This window comes from Lates calcarifer, linkage group LG4, assembly GCF_001640805.2.
Source record: "Lates calcarifer isolate ASB-BC8 linkage group LG4, TLL_Latcal_v3, whole genome shotgun sequence".
NCBI lineage: Eukaryota > Metazoa > Chordata > Actinopteri > Centropomidae > Lates > Lates calcarifer.
Genome location: NC_066836.1, coordinates 14390341 through 14407289, shown reverse-complemented (window position 1 = coordinate 14407289; position 16949 = coordinate 14390341). Strand labels below are relative to the sequence as shown.

The 16949-nt window shown below is 39.9% G+C and overlaps 3 protein-coding genes across 3 annotated transcripts; 2 read left to right on the top strand and 1 right to left on the bottom strand.

Moving 5' to 3' along the window:
• Positions 1 to 3410: 3410 nt before the first annotated feature.
• Positions 3411 to 4486, bottom strand: ccl20a.3 (chemokine (C-C motif) ligand 20a, duplicate 3). Its single transcript, XM_018676176.2, has 4 exons — positions 4318 to 4486; positions 4082 to 4181; positions 3876 to 3953; positions 3411 to 3755 (listed from the first exon to the last, which is right to left on the bottom strand). Exons 1-4 carry the CDS (start codon positions 4391 to 4393, stop codon positions 3710 to 3712), a joined length of 300 nt encoding a protein of 99 aa, XP_018531692.1. The 5' UTR covers positions 4394 to 4486; the 3' UTR covers positions 3411 to 3709.
• A 3866-nt stretch (positions 4487 to 8352) lies between these two features.
• Positions 8353 to 9295, top strand: ccl20a.4 (chemokine (C-C motif) ligand 20a, duplicate 4). Its single transcript, XM_018676175.2, has 4 exons — positions 8353 to 8564; positions 8709 to 8820; positions 8936 to 9016; positions 9136 to 9295. Exons 1-4 carry the CDS (start codon positions 8501 to 8503, stop codon positions 9143 to 9145), a joined length of 267 nt encoding a protein of 88 aa, XP_018531691.1. The 5' UTR covers positions 8353 to 8500; the 3' UTR covers positions 9146 to 9295.
• Positions 9296 to 9933: 638 nt separating this feature from the next.
• Positions 9934 to 16912, top strand: capn10 (calpain 10). The gene is made up of 13 exons (XM_018676847.2): positions 9934 to 10263; positions 10702 to 10949; positions 11488 to 11619; positions 11780 to 11976; positions 12155 to 12402; positions 12486 to 12627; positions 12755 to 12921; positions 13019 to 13275; positions 13364 to 13566; positions 14044 to 14299; positions 14880 to 15073; positions 15197 to 15242; positions 15793 to 16912. Exons 2-13 carry the CDS (start codon positions 10806 to 10808, stop codon positions 15820 to 15822), a joined length of 2016 nt encoding a protein of 671 aa, XP_018532363.1. The 5' UTR covers positions 9934 to 10263; positions 10702 to 10805; the 3' UTR covers positions 15823 to 16912.
• Positions 16913 to 16949: the final 37 nt, after the last annotated feature.

Below are 16949 nucleotides of genomic sequence, written 5' to 3'. Positions count from 1 at the left end.
CTCCCTCTGTCATTTAGTAACCATGCCCCATGTCCATGTCCCTCTCTCCCCAGTCTCTCTGTATTATTCATAGAAAAGCACTCTGTGCAGTGGTGCAGAACAGTGGAGGTGATGTAATAGTGGCTGCAAGCGTGGCTCCGGACTGTCATTTGGGATGGACTCATGTGACAGGAGAGAAGCTTTGTCAGTGTCGCCAGCAGCCACAGCTGATGGCCGGGGATTGGACACGATGCACGATGTTGTCTGTGACAAAAAAAGTGTCCTTTTTTAACAGGTTTAAATTCCTAAACTTTAATTTCAAAGACCTGAAATCCACCCATGGGCTCCGCTGTGCAAACTTTAAAGGGGGTGGAGGCGAAGGAAATAGCGTGGAGATGCAGTTCAAAGTCCACATCATCACGTGATCCAGCTTAGTGAGAAAACAGTTTCACTGACTAATGAAACTCATAAAGGAAAAGTGTTGTTTCACAGCACTTCTTCTTTGAAGTGATACTACCTCCATCTAGTGTTCAAAGAGTTTTTTACATTATGTATAAGTGGATCAATCATTCTGTGATTATTGTGGAAATGACAGAAGCAACAACCACAGACATTTATTTTCACAGTATACTGTGAAATACTGTGAAGAATAATCTGTTTTATTTGGTGTACATAAATTAACTACATAATTAGTGTCTACAAAAGGTTTTTCTTGTCTTTGACTTGATTTGAATGTATTTAAAATTCTTTTTATCATCTCTTTTTTAACACTTTTCTTTTTTCTTTTTTCTCTCTCTCTTTTTTAATTAGAAAACTTAATTTTTTGTATCTTACAGTGAGTAGTATGGAAATATAAAAATACTGTTATACAATTCTCATATAACTAAGCTGATACCTGTATTGCATAACAACACAGTTTGTTAAACAGGGGTTCACCGAATCATTAAACTATGAAGCATCACTGGTTACTGGATAACAGGCAAAGCTGAGATAGAGGGATTTGTCTTCATCTTTTAGGTCTGTAACTGCGCTTTTGAGGTCCTCATGTCCTCAACCATTTGTGCTTAATTTCCGCAAAAATGCAGTGCAGAATCATAATATTTGTCAGTAATGGTGGAGCAGTTTCTTTGAGAAATCTTACCCCAGACGGGTGATATAGTGCATCACCCATTTCAAAGCAGGACTGGTGCATACTACCCCTCTTTGTGTGGAAACTATAGAATTACAAAATTAAAATTTTTAGACAACATTATCTCCTGTCTTTTCTATTTTCTTCTTCGTAAGCAGGTGGTGAACATCATTTATTGATACTTACATGATTGCATCGATAGGACACATCTCTCAGTGATCCTGGAGTAAGCATTACCTGATTACAGAAAATGGTATTTTAGTTTTCATATATCTTCGGCAGCATTTGTAATGATGAAACAGGAAAGGGAGAGAAAAGTTAAGAAATACATCTGCCACCCTGTCCTTATTATTACACACCCTGTGTGTAATACACACCCTGTGTGTAATAATAAGGAAACAAACAAACAAAAAACCCCAAACAAACAAAAGTAAACAAAAAACTAAATCATACTAAAGAAGTAAGTATATACCTGCAGATGTGTGTGTTGCCAGCAGGCGGGAAAAAGAGAGAAGTTAAGAAAAAGAAATACAATTGCCACTGGTTCTACATAATCAGCTTCTACAAAAAGTTTTGTTTGTCATTTATTTAAAATGTATTCAGATTTTTTTATTATCTCTTTTGTAACAGTTGAGCACTAACTAGTTTTGGTTTTGTTTATTTTAACTGCTATATAAATAAAGCTCACTTACTTACATAGATCGACCTATTTTTACATTATTATTAATAAGGCTAATAAATATGTTTTATTTTGTTAATCCACTGTTGAATCTTACAGTGTTATTTAAAGTAGTGTTCTCAAATCACTGGCTCAGGGGCCAGACAGAGGCTGTAAGACAATTTGATAATAAGGTGTTTCGTCCTGCTGGCAAATTAATTAAAAAAAACTATTTCCCCATGATTATTCCTCATTCTGCTTGAGTAATTGTTTGATTTTCTGCAAAAGCTCACATATTGTTTTTCTTTCATTTCACAGTTTCTCAGTCTTCATTGAAACAAGCTGCACTGAGCTGCGCAACCTGTTATTATAAACACTTTAGCTATAATCAACAGCACTCTGACAGTTTCAAGATGACTGAAAGCAAGACGATTGATTATTCTTGGTTGGGGATTAATGCGGCTGCTTCCTGTCTCATCTGTAAGTAGAAAGCTGTTGTTTACATACAACCTAAAGCTGCACCGCTCTCGACATATCGGGAGAGGAGAGGAGAGGGGAAATTTAACTTTTAAATTTAACTTTAAGGTCTATTGTTGAAATTTATTTGAGATTACCTTTTTTGCACTTTTACAAATGAAAAGTTGGATTCAATAGATGCAAGTTAATACACTGAGCACACAAACTAAAGATTGATATTATAACTGACATTAGAGTAAATTTGTTAAATTTAATGACTCTCTGGTTGTGCTCCCTTTATACTCTACTACTGAGCTCCTATTTCATTATCAACCAATATTCCATAATTATGTGGTTACAGTGACTGTTGTTCAGAGGACGTGACATGGTTTTGCTAAACTAACACAGTAAGGGAACACTGCATTTTTTCATTGATGGAGATGTGATGGACCCACATTCATAATTATGTGTGTTAAAATATTGTTCAGACAATATTTTAAAGGTCTCACATGATCAAAATTGGCATATTTTAAAATCTACATAAAACAAGACAGCTTAGATTTTTACATTTGATGTGATGGTGGAACCAAAAAACTAAAAAGCAGAACCTTTGGCTTTGAATATTGAAATCTTTGTTAGTATCATACACGGTAGCTTAAATGATGTGTTGTAACATGCAGATGCAGAATATGTTTGATTTGTTTGACGTGGTCTTACTTTAAAACTAAACAAAATAGGGGGGAACTCTTGGTTCAAAAGGTCAAATGTGTTTGCCCTTTTAAGGTATTTTAAAAAAAATTGTTAAAATTGTTCCACAACCCTAGTTCCTTAATCACAGGAGTACTGTTTATATACTTATTTATAGCAATAGTAGTCCCGTAAACAAACCTTCACACGATCCAGCATTTATAGCTGCCTGTGTGTCAACGTGGAAATACCTGTTCCTCTGTGTGCTTTGGATAAACAGCTCCCATTACTTCCTCCTCCTGCTGTCACTGGACTTTCACCACTTTTGTGTTCATTATTTGCCAGATTTTGATCACATGACACAAAACTTCCAGAGCTGGAATTTCTCACTGTGAGATAGATAAACAGTTAAGATAATAGGTGGTAGTATGCTGTCAGGGAACTGTGCAGTACTCTTCTGTATAAGGTGTCAAGTGTTTTCATTCAGAGACTTTGGACAAATTATTATTTTTTAAAACAAAGCTTTAATTCTTGTATCTTACATGTGCAAACACAACATCCTTCATACAAAAATAAAGTACAAAAATATAAGGATACTATTATACAATGCTCTTATAACTGAGCTGATACCTGTATTATATAACAACAGTTCATTAAAGAGGAATTCACTGAATCATTAAACTATGAAGCATCACTGGGTACTGGGTAACAGGCAAAGCTGAGATAGAGAAGTTTGTAAGCTGTGGCTGGGCTCTGTTGTCTTCTAAAAAGCAGAATAACTTCTTCAGCTTTGAAGTCAATCACGGTGCTTTTGCGGTCCTCATATGAACTATTTGTGCCTCTTTCCTGCAATGATAATGAAATCAGTCATTAGTACTGTTCTTGCTGTTGTGAAAACCATCTCACAGAGTGCAGAATCATGATATTTGTCAGTAATGTTGCAGCAGCTCCTTTGAGAAATCTTACCCCAGACGGTTGACGTAGTCCATCACCCAGTTCAAAGCAGGATCAGTGCATGCTTTTCTACCCCTCTTTGTGTGGAAACTAGAGTTAAAAATAAGAAAATAAAATGAGTATTCATAATCTTATGATGAAAACTAATCTTATATCTAATGTATTATTTATTTTCTTGTTCAGAAGCAGTTGGTGAACATGATTTTATTGATACTTACATGATTGCATTAATAGGACACATCTCTCTGTGATCCTGGACTGAGTACCCCCTGATTACAGGAAATGGTATTTTGCTTTTCATGTATTTTCGACAGCATTCTTGAGGATACATTGTGAGACAAGAGAAAAGACAATCTGATTAGATAACAGGAAAAGAGGAGAAAAGTTCAGAAATACATCTGCCACCAAAGAAAGAAAAAAACAGCAAAATCATAATAAAAAAGTAAGTATATACCTGCAGATGTGTGTGTTGCCAGCAGACAAACAGTAAGGAGTGTGATAGCGATCACCGGAGCTCTGATTGACACCATGTCTTCTTCTGTGTCTGCAGCAGTGACTCTGAGCTGAGCTGTTGTCTTGTCTGTCTACAGGTGGAGTCAGAGAGGCTGTGGTGACAAGGTGTTGCTGTGAGCAGCCTTATATATATTCCTAAGAGAAACAGGAACTTTCCACCCGGAAAAAAAGAAGATTAGATCTGCCCACAGCAGAAGTATTACACCACCACAGAAACTCCCCTCAATTTTCCCCAATGAAAGAAAAAATAGGGGAAGATGAGGGGGGCAGAAATATCACATATGCTGTAGTAGTATTGCTAGTATCTGTAAATAAGATAAAGTGCTGATTATTTATGCTCCTGTTTGTTTTTTGTTTAGCAGATCGTATCCATTGGAAAAACTCCAAGTATGTAAAAATGCTGTCATGCTGAAAACATATAAAATATTTAGAGACAGGTTATTTTTAGTCCTTAAACTAAAAATAACCTGTATGATCATTCATCGCTGTCTTTCCAAGGAATGTATAGCCTGTCAATATAAATGAAATTATGTTACAAAATTACAGTTCAGCATCATAACATAAAGGACATGAACAGAATAAAACAGAATAGAAAACAACAGAACAGAAACTCAGTATAATACTTGGCATATTGACCAAGTTAATTACAAGTCAGTCCTGTAGAACCAGTGCAATATGGGAAGTTATGCAGGTGTATTAGTGATTCTCGCCATTCACTTAATACTGTACAATAGTACATTTAATGAAACCAAACTATTTGCCATTTTGGAGGAAGAGAGTTCTGAGAAGATGAAGAGTGAAGTTTCACTGAAGACCTCGTTGTGCAGCAGCACAATGTGAACCGCTACAAGTGGGTTGCTTTGAGGGTTCAAAAAGGTTGTTTTCTAGGTCAGAGGAACTCTTACCATATACCCAAGACACATGCATCTGGGGGAGAAAAATACACTGAGACCACTAAAATAGGTCATGATACATTCAAAGTCAGCTAATTGTTCATCATGATCTTTCCACCAAAACCGCATCAAGATTGAGCTACACATTTCTTATTTCCTGCAACTTGCATTTTCATATTGTTCTGAAGTCAGAACATTAGAACTCAACTCAACTGTCTCTGCTGTAGCTTAACTATGAGACAAACACTCTCCTGAGTTTATGATATTGACTTTTCTTTAACCATCAACTGGCTCAGAGTCAAGTTGAGGTCAGATCTGACCATGGCAATGCAAATGTTTCACTCTCTTTATTTTTAACTCATCCTACACATATTGGCGCCTGGTCTTTACCTCAGACTTTAGTCTCTGCTGACACATTCTGGTACAGTGGCGCTTAAATGTCCCAATGTGGTTCGAAGTAGACGTTCAGTCTATCTTAATACACACTCATACACCCACGCAGGCACACTCTTCACCTTTGAGCAGATATTTCTGTATGGGCTTTTTCTTTTCAAAGCCTACTTCAAACCAGTAAGAACCAAAACTGTTTATAGTTTGGTAGAAAATACAAAAAATTCTGAAAATCCCCCTGGGACCACTTGGTTCACAATGCAGAGTTTGAGAAAATCAGTTTTCAGGACCTGTAAGATGCAGCGTAGAGTGTAACTAAGTGTAATATAGAGGAGTCAGACCTGCCATGAATCTTTTTCCCAGCAGGCATTTTGATGGGTCATGTAAGAAAAGTGAAGATGTTAAAACAATTATTTTCTGTACAAATGTCCCAATGAGTCATGACAATGTGACAGTGATCCAGCATGAACAACATTAGACCCTGAAACTGAAGCAGCTAAATGGAATACAGCCATTATCACACTGTTAGTCCAGAAGATCAATTAACCAATCTTAGTATATTAAGAAGCAATAATTTTTCTCATTAGCATTTTTAGTTTGAACAGGGTTAAATGTATCATTTTTGTTGTCCAGAACCACACCCCCTCATCAGCACTGCAGCTTTTTCCAGCTTCTTATCTGTCAGTTCCCTCAATTTGTCACTTGTCACCAAGACCATCTCTCTGTCTCTCACTAAGGGGACTTGCACATCAGGGCCTGGTTCCCAGTGCACTTGACCCCAAAGTCCAGTTCACTTGATTGATGTGAACACTGTGAACTGTACCCGGACACTAAAAAAGGTGGTCCCGAGTAAGGTTCATGTGTACTTGGATATGGTTCGCATCAAGTATATCAGAGTTGTCTAGTGAAAGTTGTCTAGTCAGTCATTTACAGTCACCACTGCTATTTCTCTTTCTCGCTTTTTCACGATCATGGATGAATAAGGACCAGGGATGTCAGGAATTAACTGAAAGCAATGTGCCTCATGTCGCACCCATTTTATGTACTGCAGCTGAAATACCCAAAGTGAATCAAAAACATATGAACTTTATTCAGCAACTGCTGCTGAGCCTGGATGGAGGTGAACTGACCAAGACCAGCCTCCTCTGGCATTAAGTATAAAAGTATCTTTTTAGGACAGAAATGGTACAGCAAATAATTTGTATGTATATGTCAACAGTAATGTTGATTTTATTGCTGTAATGTTCAATAACATTTTGATAAATGCTGCATTGTATGTGTATTAGTATAAATGACACATTTTGAGTTGTGTCTCAGGTAACTGACTTAAATGAAAGAACACTAAATAAAAATGATTACACATAATTGGCTTTTAATGTATGGAACTTAAATGTGTTACTTCAAGTTAGTGACATTTCAAAATATCCTTTGTGAAAAATGCTCTTTAAATATGATCAAATAATAAAAATAAATCAGTTAAACAAGGACTTTCCCATGGACTGTATACCATGGTTTTCATGATAAGTTTGAATTGACTTGAACTTTCCTTTTGCTAGTTTTACTTTGTGGTTGACTTTGCCTCACTTAACTGCATATTTGCATTTCACACTTGTGTATACAAACGTTTATAAGCAACAGTGACGTGTTGGAGTGCAGGCTGACAAATAATATAATCAGTGTAAATGATAACTGGATGGAGGCACTATATGTATAGTGATAAACAGTTTGTGGTCATACTTAGAGACAAAATGTCTTTGCTACATTGCTTCATAATGTTGCCTGAATGCAGCAATAAGGTCAGCAGGATGTTGTGTTGTGAGGTTTTGGGTTGCTGTCAAACTGTTCTTTTGTGTTGTACATTGTGTGTTTGTTCTCAAGTCTCTCTTGAAAGATAAATGTCAATCCCAATGAGACTACGTGACTAACGATGAAAGTAGAAAATCCTCAGCATAAATGTACGCTATCAAAAGTAAATATTCATAAGTGCTCGTCACTTTAAATATTTAGCATTTATTTTAATAAGTGAAAGTACAGAATTCAAAATTCAGAATCAAAAAGCAGGACAATATAGGAATTAGTAGCACAATATACTTAATGTGTCAAGAATAAAAATACTCATTATACAGAAAAACGTCTCCTGTATTCAACTATGGTATATTATATTAATATTAAGGAACATTTTTATATTGGTGGAGGTGTATTAAATTGTACACTTTTTCTACAGTCGACTACTTTAACTTATGATATCATATCATATATCAAACTGATCAAAGGTGTGAAATCTGAAAATCTGAATCTGCAAAGTAACTATAGCTCTCAAATAAATGTACAAAGTACAATATTTCACTCTGAAATATTGGAGTTGAAGTAGTGGAGTGAAAGCATTAAAGAGCATGATATCAAAGTAATCAAGTAATTGTGTCTAATAGTATTTACATTCATGGAATGGACAGTATTTACTGTTATATACAACTGTGGTATTTATCGTAAGCATAACAGCACACCATCATGCCAGGATCTATTTTTCTTTTTAAAAAAAAAATCTAAGTAACATATGAAACACAGTGTATAATGCATCTCTTGATTCCTGTGTACCGGCCAAAAGAGGAGGGGGTTTTGCGCTACGATTGTGGGCAACAGTATGCCGTGTGTCATACTTCCTGCTTGACCCAAATTGCTTTAATGAATTATAACACTGGTTTTCCAAGTAGGTCTGTGGTTGGACTTTTACTTTTCACACAGTATTTAAACTTCAGTGTCAGAGACAAACTTCATCAGTTCATCCCATTTGAGAATCCAGATCAGAAAACTGATTCACTGCTGAAGAGAAGCTGAGTGAGGATGGAGAAGCAGGTTATGTGTGTCTCTCTGCTCTTGGTGCTGCTGGTGGCGCTGAGTGAAAGCGGTAAGTATGACGCCAATGATTTACTCTACATGTTCAGTCCACTGATATTAATGGTTTAGTTGTACACAGGAGTTGTTTTTTGTCGAGACTCTGTGCTGTTATTTGGTCTCTTTGCTGAAATGTTTGTGATTTTCTTCTTTGAAGGTGCTGCAAAAATATGCTGCACACAGTACCAGGAAAATCCAATCCCAATCAAGTGGTTGAAGTACTACATAAACCAGGACATCACAGATTTCTGCAACATCAAGGCAACAATGTAAGAAAAGAAAAATCAAGGCATATAAAACAACACATATGACTCTAAAGTACTCGTTAACTGTCGGCTGCACCGTTGTCTTGATGTCTAAACTTCTTCCCTTGTCTGAATACAGTTTCCTAACGATGAAAAGCAGACTTGTATGTGCGGACCCTGATGCAGACTGGGTAAAACGTGCCAAAGAGACTGTACCACAGTAAGTTAATTTCTCTATTCAAGCGCAGTGTGTCTGTGCTCAAACACATGACATCATGGTAAGATTCATCAACTGAATGTGAACCTACCTAACGTTTTCCTTTTTGTCTTTCTAAACAGAATACACTGATCAACTGTCATGGAGGGCAGAGAATCAACTTAAAGACATGAAGATGCACAAGATGAATTTGCATGAAGGCATTATCAATAGCATTGTCAATAAATCAAATAATTTTGTATTATATCACTTTAAAGCTAATAAAGTCAATATTTTTTCTAATCGTTTGCTGACTCAGTTTTATAAAGGTTTACAACATTACACTTTACTGACAGGTGAACGCCTTATGTTTTTATACACTTTCTGATGAGTTAACTAGGGAAAGGAACGGAAAGGAGGTGAGAGAAGATGAAATAATAGATGAAGATGAAGAGAAAAAGGGAAAAAACATAAGGAAGGAAGAGAGACAAGACAGAGGGCAGAAGAGAAATAAAGAAGACATGCCAGTTCTTCAAAAGAGTAGGGTTCTTAAGGAAAGTACTTGAGTAAATATTGTATACACTCAGATGCCATTTTATTAGGTACACCTATCTTAAATTAATGTAGTTTAATACAATAGTCTCTAGACAGGTGTAGGATATAATAACTAAACTTTAATAGTTGTAGCTGTTTTAATTATTTACCTTGTTTTAGATGCTATCACATCTGAAACAGTTTCAGCATCTTAGCTTTTATGAAGGCTGTATTTACTGTAGAGTTGTTGTATTAGACTGCATTAGTTTTAGCCAGATGCACATAATAATGTACTCTTTATCAACAAAAATGAGTGACCACCATGGATGTATTATTAGGTCTCGTAGGTTTTGTATACAGGGTGACCACATACAGTGAGTGTAATTCACTATATCAGCAGTAGATGGCGGTGGTGTTCACAGCACAGCACAGGAAGGATTCACTGTATGAATGAAGTGCCCTGTCCAGGCGGAAAGACTTTACATGTTTTCATACTCAAACGGGATGAAGCGTTGGATCTGGTTTGAATGTAACTGTTACTCATAACGAAATCTTTCGTGCTGTGGGATAAAAACCCGCTGTGGTTATAGGTCTGAAACCATGATAAGATGAAACGATATGGAGATGCTACGGCTGTGCAACATAAGCTAGCAGATGCTAATGTTAGCGGCTAGCTGCAACTGTTACAGCAAAACGATGTCAGCTACGAGAGAAAAGATGCTTAATGGAAGAGAACGGTAAGATAGAGACACATAAAAGCGAGCTACTTTATCATTTGGTGTGTCACCAACACTGCATTTTAGTTTGGAGAGCTGTTCATATGCTTGTCTTTGTATTTAACTGTTACTACGGTTGTGTGAATAAGTGGATAACCATTAAAATATGAATTAACAACAAAATGTGTTTCCCTCTAAAACACTGTTTTGCCTACATACTATCAAATGTACAACACTACAAATCCACTCTAACAGTAAATGATTTACTGTGTCATTAATGTGCACATAACGCACATAATATCACACAATTATAGTCTAAATATTCACGATATTCAGATTAGTTGAACAGGTTAAACTTTCACCTTCTGTTGTTGTCAATGGTCTTTGCACAAAACCACAAATATGCAAAATCTCACAAATACATAATGTATCATAATGTCTCTTTTGTTTAATTTGTAGGTGTGATATAAAATGCACATGGGGTCAGTGAGGATGGTCACAGCTGGCTGAGGTTCACCCCCTGACCCAGCAGGTACAATCCAGGCAGAAAAGAAGCAGGAGCCATGACAGGAGAGGGCAGGACGCAGCGTGGAGGCGAGGCTCTGGTCGAGGACCTGGACTTCCCCTCTGACGACACGTCCCTGTTCTCTGACAGCTCCACGCCTATCTCAAGGCTGCAGGGAAACATCACCTGGTGGCGCCCGCAGGTTAGATCCAGTGCCAAGAGGAAATGGCAAATGCCACAGTGAATTCCTTATTGTCATCATGGGTTAAATGTTTACATGCCGCTATTAAATAATCGTGTGACTATTTGATATCAGGTGGCTTTTTGGCTTGAATCACTGGTCACAGGTTTATTTGTTCAGCCAAAGAGGTATTTCCCTGATTAGTTTAATGGGATTATGAAAGAATGTTGACAGGTTCAGAGTTATTGTTCAGTGTTTCACAAAGCAGATCCATTTAATACAAGAGGGGATCTAATATTTTAACCATTTTATTTCTATATCCAGTATCTTGCAACCCAACAAAGTGTTAACATGAGAGAAGTACATGAACATGAGAGGCCCTGACCTCCATGTGTTAACTTCACAATAGCAAATTTATTCAATTCAGATTTATTCCAATCGACGTTCACCCACTTTCTGTTCTTTTAATTTCCCTCAAAACCCAAATCCCAGGGTTGTTGCAGGTCGTCTTTAAATCAGCATGTCTCAATCCTCCTTTATTTCAATTTCAAACTTCCAGGAGATCTGCCAGTCACCAGTTCTCTTCCCTGACAACATCAACTTGGGTCACGCCAAACAAGGCTTATTAGGGGACTGCTGGTTTCTCTGTGCCTGCACCGTCCTGCTCAAGAACAAACATCTGCTGAACAAGGTGGAGCAACAACTGTATTATTGTTTTGATTTTAACTGAACTCTGGCTTTGTACAGAATGAAAAGGACTGAAACATGAGCATGTTGGTGCAGTGGTTAGAATAACTAATGAGCATGTTTAAAATGTGTTGTGTTTCTATGTCCTGTGTGACTTTCTGTAGGTGTTTCCCCCAGATCAGCCCCAGTGGGGTGACAGCAGGTACAGGGGTGTCTTCCAGTTTTGTTTCTGGCAGCAGGGACACTGGACAGAGGTGACCATCGATGACCGCCTGCCCTGTATTAATTCCACCCTCTGCTTCTCACGCTGCCACTCCCCCACTGCTTTTTGGGTAGCCCTGTTGGAGAAGGCCTATGCCAAGTAAGTAGCAAGTGGAATTTTCCGGTCTTTTCTCTCAGTTTAACCTGCTCTGACCTTTGCCCTAGGACAGATATCCTTGGTGTTATTTTGGAAAGTTTCACTGACCTTGTCATTAATTCCCAACATGTTAAAATGAAGTTTGGAAATCCCGTTTCCTTGCTCTCCCACTTCTCTCTAGGCTTCATGGCTCATATGAGCGACTGTGGGCAGGGCAGGTGTCTGAGGCCCTGGTGGATTTGACTGGTGGCCTAGCGGAACGCTGGAGCTTGGGAGAAGGTGGGTCAGAGGAGAGACCAGAGCAGAGACCAGAGCAGAGACCAGAGCAGGACAGCGACCAGGTCAGGAGGAGAAGGCTGGACCTGAACCTTCTGTACCATGTGAAGGATGACTGCGTGCTGAGCTGCTCCACTCACAGCAGCTCTGGAGGTCAGAAAAGTGTTTCCTCGCAGTTAAAAAAAGATCTTGTGACCCCTTGTCACACAACCTGTCCATCTCTTTGCCTGTTCTAGGTGCCAGTGAGCTGGGTCAGTACCATGCCCTGACTGTCATGGAGTGGTTGGATGTGAAGATGGTGTCAGGGAGCGAAGTACGGCTTCTCAGGATCAGAAACCCCTGGGGAAGATGCTGCTGGGGAGGGGCCTGGATAGGGAGGTAGGCATACGTGTTAGAGTGCAGATGTATCTGTTGTACGCGTGTTTGAGTCTGCAGGTGCGGGAAAGTCCAGACACTGGGATTCAGCCCCAGACTGCATTCAACCTTTCTACCTCTCTCTCCGCAGTGGTGCAGGTTGGAGCTCTGTTGACCCTGTTTGTGCTTCAGACTTACAAGCCAGGGTGGCTGAAGGCGAGTTCTGGTTGGATGAGGCTGAATTCATGTCCCAGTTTGATGATGTCACAGTGGGATATCCCATCAGTGAAGAGGGACACCTAAAGAGCATCTATACTGGTAATTTCCTTATTTTGTTAAAGGTGGTTTTCAACATTCACTCTCTGATTCTGAACTCCCTGATTTTTCACCCCGATATCTCCCCTGTCTCTGGCAGGAAGTCTGCTAAAACACAGCCATCAGCTGCCTGGCCGGTGGGTAAAAGGGCACTCAGCTGGCGGCAGCCGGAACAGCAGCAGCTATGGTACCAACCCCAAGTTTTGGCTCAAAGTGAGTGACAGAGGAGAGGTTCTGGTATCCCTGCTGCAACAAAGGAAGCGGAAAAACACAGAGAAATACGCACAAACGCCATTTGAGGACAGCAAGAACACAAAGCACCAGCACTACCGGGCTACTGCTCTACACATGTGGAAGGTTTGTGTCTTCATTCGCATGGAAATGAGTGGTGCTTTGTGTTTCTTTTTCTCCCTTGTGTCAGCTATGCGCATTTTTCCGTCACCAGGTGGAGAAGAAGCGTTTTAACCTGAGCCGGATGTTGAACAAACCTCCTTGTGCTTCTACTCACTGCCACGCCTACGAGAGAGAGGTGGTCCTCCACGGGCAGCTGGAGCCCGGATACTACCTGCTGATCCCCAGCACCTACCAGCCAGGAGCCGAGGCCCGCTTTCTCGTCAGGGTCTTTTCCTCCTCTTCCATATCCCTTAGGTAAGGACCAGACAATGGGAAGAGGAGGTTAACAAGTCCATTTTATCAGAACATCCATGCTTATTCGTTTTTAACATTTTGAACTTAACAGTTTCAAAAATGTTAAGCAACATTCACATACATGCTTTAATGTTATTTCCAGAAGAGCCCAACATGTATTTGAGGGGAAAAAAAGCTAAATTGACAGAACACAATGTTGAGCACTAATTGACTTCCAGTAGAAGTGAATGGCAGTAGATACATAGTGACACCTGCTGGTCAAACTGAAAAACACCTTCAAAAGAATAAACAAGTAAATAAAATATTTATTCTTTTAAATGGCAGCAAGCACGCTTAAAGCCACTGAAGCACATATTTTACAGAAGACGGATTTCCCACTGTCATGTTTCATCATGTAACGTGCTGTGTTTGTCAAATTTGTAATGTCTCTGTGGTTGAAGTATTCATGACCTAACAATGTCTGTGTATTGTCCTCAGTGCCCTGAAAAGCCCAGCACCTTCACTGCCATTAACAATAGATGGTGAGTGGGAGACCAGTTACTTCCGGGGCTCGTGGTCGGAGGGAACGACGGCGGGTGGAGGCAGGAACTTCCTGTCTCATTGGCAGAACCCCTGCTTCCCCTTTACAGTGTCTGATGACTCAGCTGTGACACCAGGAGTTAATGTCAGGATTACCCTGCACCAGAGCCGCCCTGACACTGATCTGCATCCAATTGGCTTCCACATTTATAAGGTCAGTCCAACATTAAGGGAGAGTACCAGTGTCATGTAGAGATGTTTGGTGACGATTCTGTTCAGGTTTTTGAAATGTTTACTCTTTTTGCCAGTTTTAACAACAAATTTGCTAATAAAAAGTCATGAAATGCCTAGCAACATTTGTCAGGAAACATCTTACATTTCTATCTACGGTCCAAAACAGTGCTAGTATAAGAGACCCAAATCTAGGTTTCATCTGCACCCCTATGGATTGTCTTGTGGTGGAATAACTTCTTCAGTCAGTTTTCATGTTGCTGAAGATGTTTTTCAACAATGACAAACTGCCTCTCCTGTAGGAGGAAATCAGGCACTGATTATTATTTTATTATTTAATTATCATGACATTTTTTAAAAACTTCAGTGTAACTTCGCTGGTTTTACCTCAACAACAGTTTGCTCCTGTAGTCCTAAAGACAACTAAACAAAACAAAATACCATATCCAAGAATACCAGAGTATATGTACTTTGTCTTAATGATCCAACAATACTATCATATAAGTGATAATTTACTTAGCGATAAGTGGAAGCTGCAGTATCTGACTGTGTACCATATCCAGGTCCCAGAAGGGGTGTCTGCGCAGTCAATACCCCGGGACGAGGATCCCGTGGCCAGTTGCGTCCCCCACTGTTACACGCAGGATGTCAGTCTGGCTTGCAGTCTTCCTAGTGGAGCTTACACCATATTACCCTCCACTTATGAACCCAACTGCTCGGCAAGCTTCACCCTCAGCCTGGCTCGTAGAATACACAGGTTAGCACTGTTCCCATGTTAAAAGATTTGGTCAAAATGTTATTACACAGGTAACAGCAGTAGCTCCAGATCATCATTATATTACTGTCGCAAGTAATAATGATGGATGTGTGTCTTTTTTAGGAAGGTGGTGAAAAGTCAGGAGAGGCTGGGGAGAGCCATTCAAGAGGTCTGTATGATGTAGTGCTGATAATGACAAAACTGATGAGCAACAATTTTGCCCACTGATTAGTTACTTAAGTCATATACAGTATGAAGCAAAAATACAAAACATTCTGGATGCTCAAATATCAAGATTTTCTACTTTTCAGTGTTTTACGTCACTGTAAATTGAATATCTTTGGGGTTAGTTACAAATTTGAAGGCGTGATCTTAGGCCCTGGGGAGTCATGATCTCCATTTTTTACTATTTTCTGAGAAAAATGTTTTGTTCAATCTGAAACTATCTACAGTGAAAATATTTGTTAGTTGAAGCCATAGTATTGTTACATTAAGATCAAGAAACTTAACTGTCACCTTCACCACTCACACTGTTTGAGCTCAACAGATGAAATGGTTATGTTTTATGGAACGTTGATATTACGATCAAAGGCAGTTCATTGCAACAAACTGGATGGTGTTCACAGCTTATATCTATATGTTTAAGTCTGTGACTGTGGTCAGGAGATGGCAGCAGTGAATAATCCTTCTATCTCACTTTGTCTCTCTCTGGGCGGCAGGTCTCTCACATCTCTGTGATGCAAAGCTAGCTCTCTGGGACTGTTGCTGCTCCACTGATGTCGGCTCACCTCCCTGTGCCTCTTGGCCCATGATGAAAGAATCTCCCATCCACCCTCACCATAGAAGCTGTATAGGGGTGCGTGTGCGTGTGCGTGCATGTATGTGTATCATGAGCAGCTGACAAGGCAGGCAGATAGAACGATTTAGTGGAAATGTGTGTGTCGGGAATCCTAGAAACCCCTTTATCCTGAACCGCTGAGGCTCAGGGCTGATGGGCAGCCACACACTCATCGGCGATTAGGACATCAGAGGTTGTCGGTGGGCTGGGCTGCTAATGAAGTATGACGGGACTGGCTGGTGTAAACAAACAGCAACCATTGAAGAGGGCCGCCACTGCTCTTGCTCATTCACTCACTGGTGTGCCTGCCGGCCCGGAACAAAGAGCCCTCTCATGAAGGTCCTCAGAGAGGCACAGGGGGCAAGGGGTGAGGGGATGGTCTCCGCCAGCAGAGCCAACCAAACCACACCACACCATACCGTGCCATACCATACCAGGGCTTTTCTCCCATCCCTCAGCCTCAGGCACTGGTCCTCAGCTAGCTTGCATCATTCCTCTGCGGACACAGATGCAGGGTTTTCTGAATGCCTCATCCCTAAATCTGCTCGCCATCCTCACTTGCACTGAAGTCAGGCTGGACACTAAAGAAGTCCACTTAGTCCCTGACTCCATCATCTTCAACCTCCCCCAGCTCCCTTTCTGTCCCCCCACTAGACTCGGTCCAGAAGCTCTGCTTGGACCTGCACACAGCCGCTGTTTGAAGTGACCGCAAGAGGAGATGACAAGCGGACGGATGGGAGGGATGAAACGAGGGATGCGGCACATCAGAGGAAGTCGGGTTCATGTGATGAAGCCGCCAGTCCTTTTTGTGTTGAGGCGGCATATGTGTGTTGCTGTGTGTCTGCCTGCTCATACTCATGTCTGTGTGTGCAGAAGTCACAGGGTTTCTGAGGGACTTTTTAAAAGCTATAATTAACTGATTACAGTGGTACTCTTCTGTGTATTTATTGGCTTTGGGATTCAACTGTATGAGATATGATGAATAAATTATTAAAACATGACTTGGTGCTGATGTGTCTCATATTTTTGGTGTGATTT

Bases quoted from the DNA above. Each gene is read 5' to 3' on its own strand.
- ccl20a.3 (XM_018676176.2), bottom strand. From the start codon at position 4,393: ATGGTGTCAATCAGAGCTCCGGTGATCGCTATCACACTCCTTACTGTT. The intron at 3,954-4,081 runs GTAAGTATCAAT...TTTTAACTCTAG, and splicing joins TGTCCTATTAATGCAATCAT to TTTCCACACAAAGAGGGGTA. The intron at 3,756-3,875 runs GTAAGATTTCTC...TTATCATTGCAG, and splicing joins GACTACGTCAACCGTCTGGG to GAAAGAGGCACAAATAGTTC.
- ccl20a.4 (XM_018676175.2), top strand. From the start codon at position 8,501: ATGGAGAAGCAGGTTATGTGTGTCTCTCTGCTCTTGGTGCTGCTGGTG. The intron at 8,565-8,708 runs GTAAGTATGACG...TCTTCTTTGAAG, and splicing joins GGTGGCGCTGAGTGAAAGCG to GTGCTGCAAAAATATGCTGC. The intron at 8,821-8,935 runs GTAAGAAAAGAA...GTCTGAATACAG, and splicing joins TGCAACATCAAGGCAACAAT to TTTCCTAACGATGAAAAGCA.
- capn10 (XM_018676847.2), top strand. From the start codon at position 10,806: ATGACAGGAGAGGGCAGGACGCAGCGTGGAGGCGAGGCTCTGGTCGAG. The intron at 12,922-13,018 runs GTAATTTCCTTA...TGTCTCTGGCAG, and splicing joins CCTAAAGAGCATCTATACTG to GAAGTCTGCTAAAACACAGC. The intron at 13,567-14,043 runs GTAAGGACCAGA...TATTGTCCTCAG, and splicing joins TCCTCTTCCATATCCCTTAG to TGCCCTGAAAAGCCCAGCAC.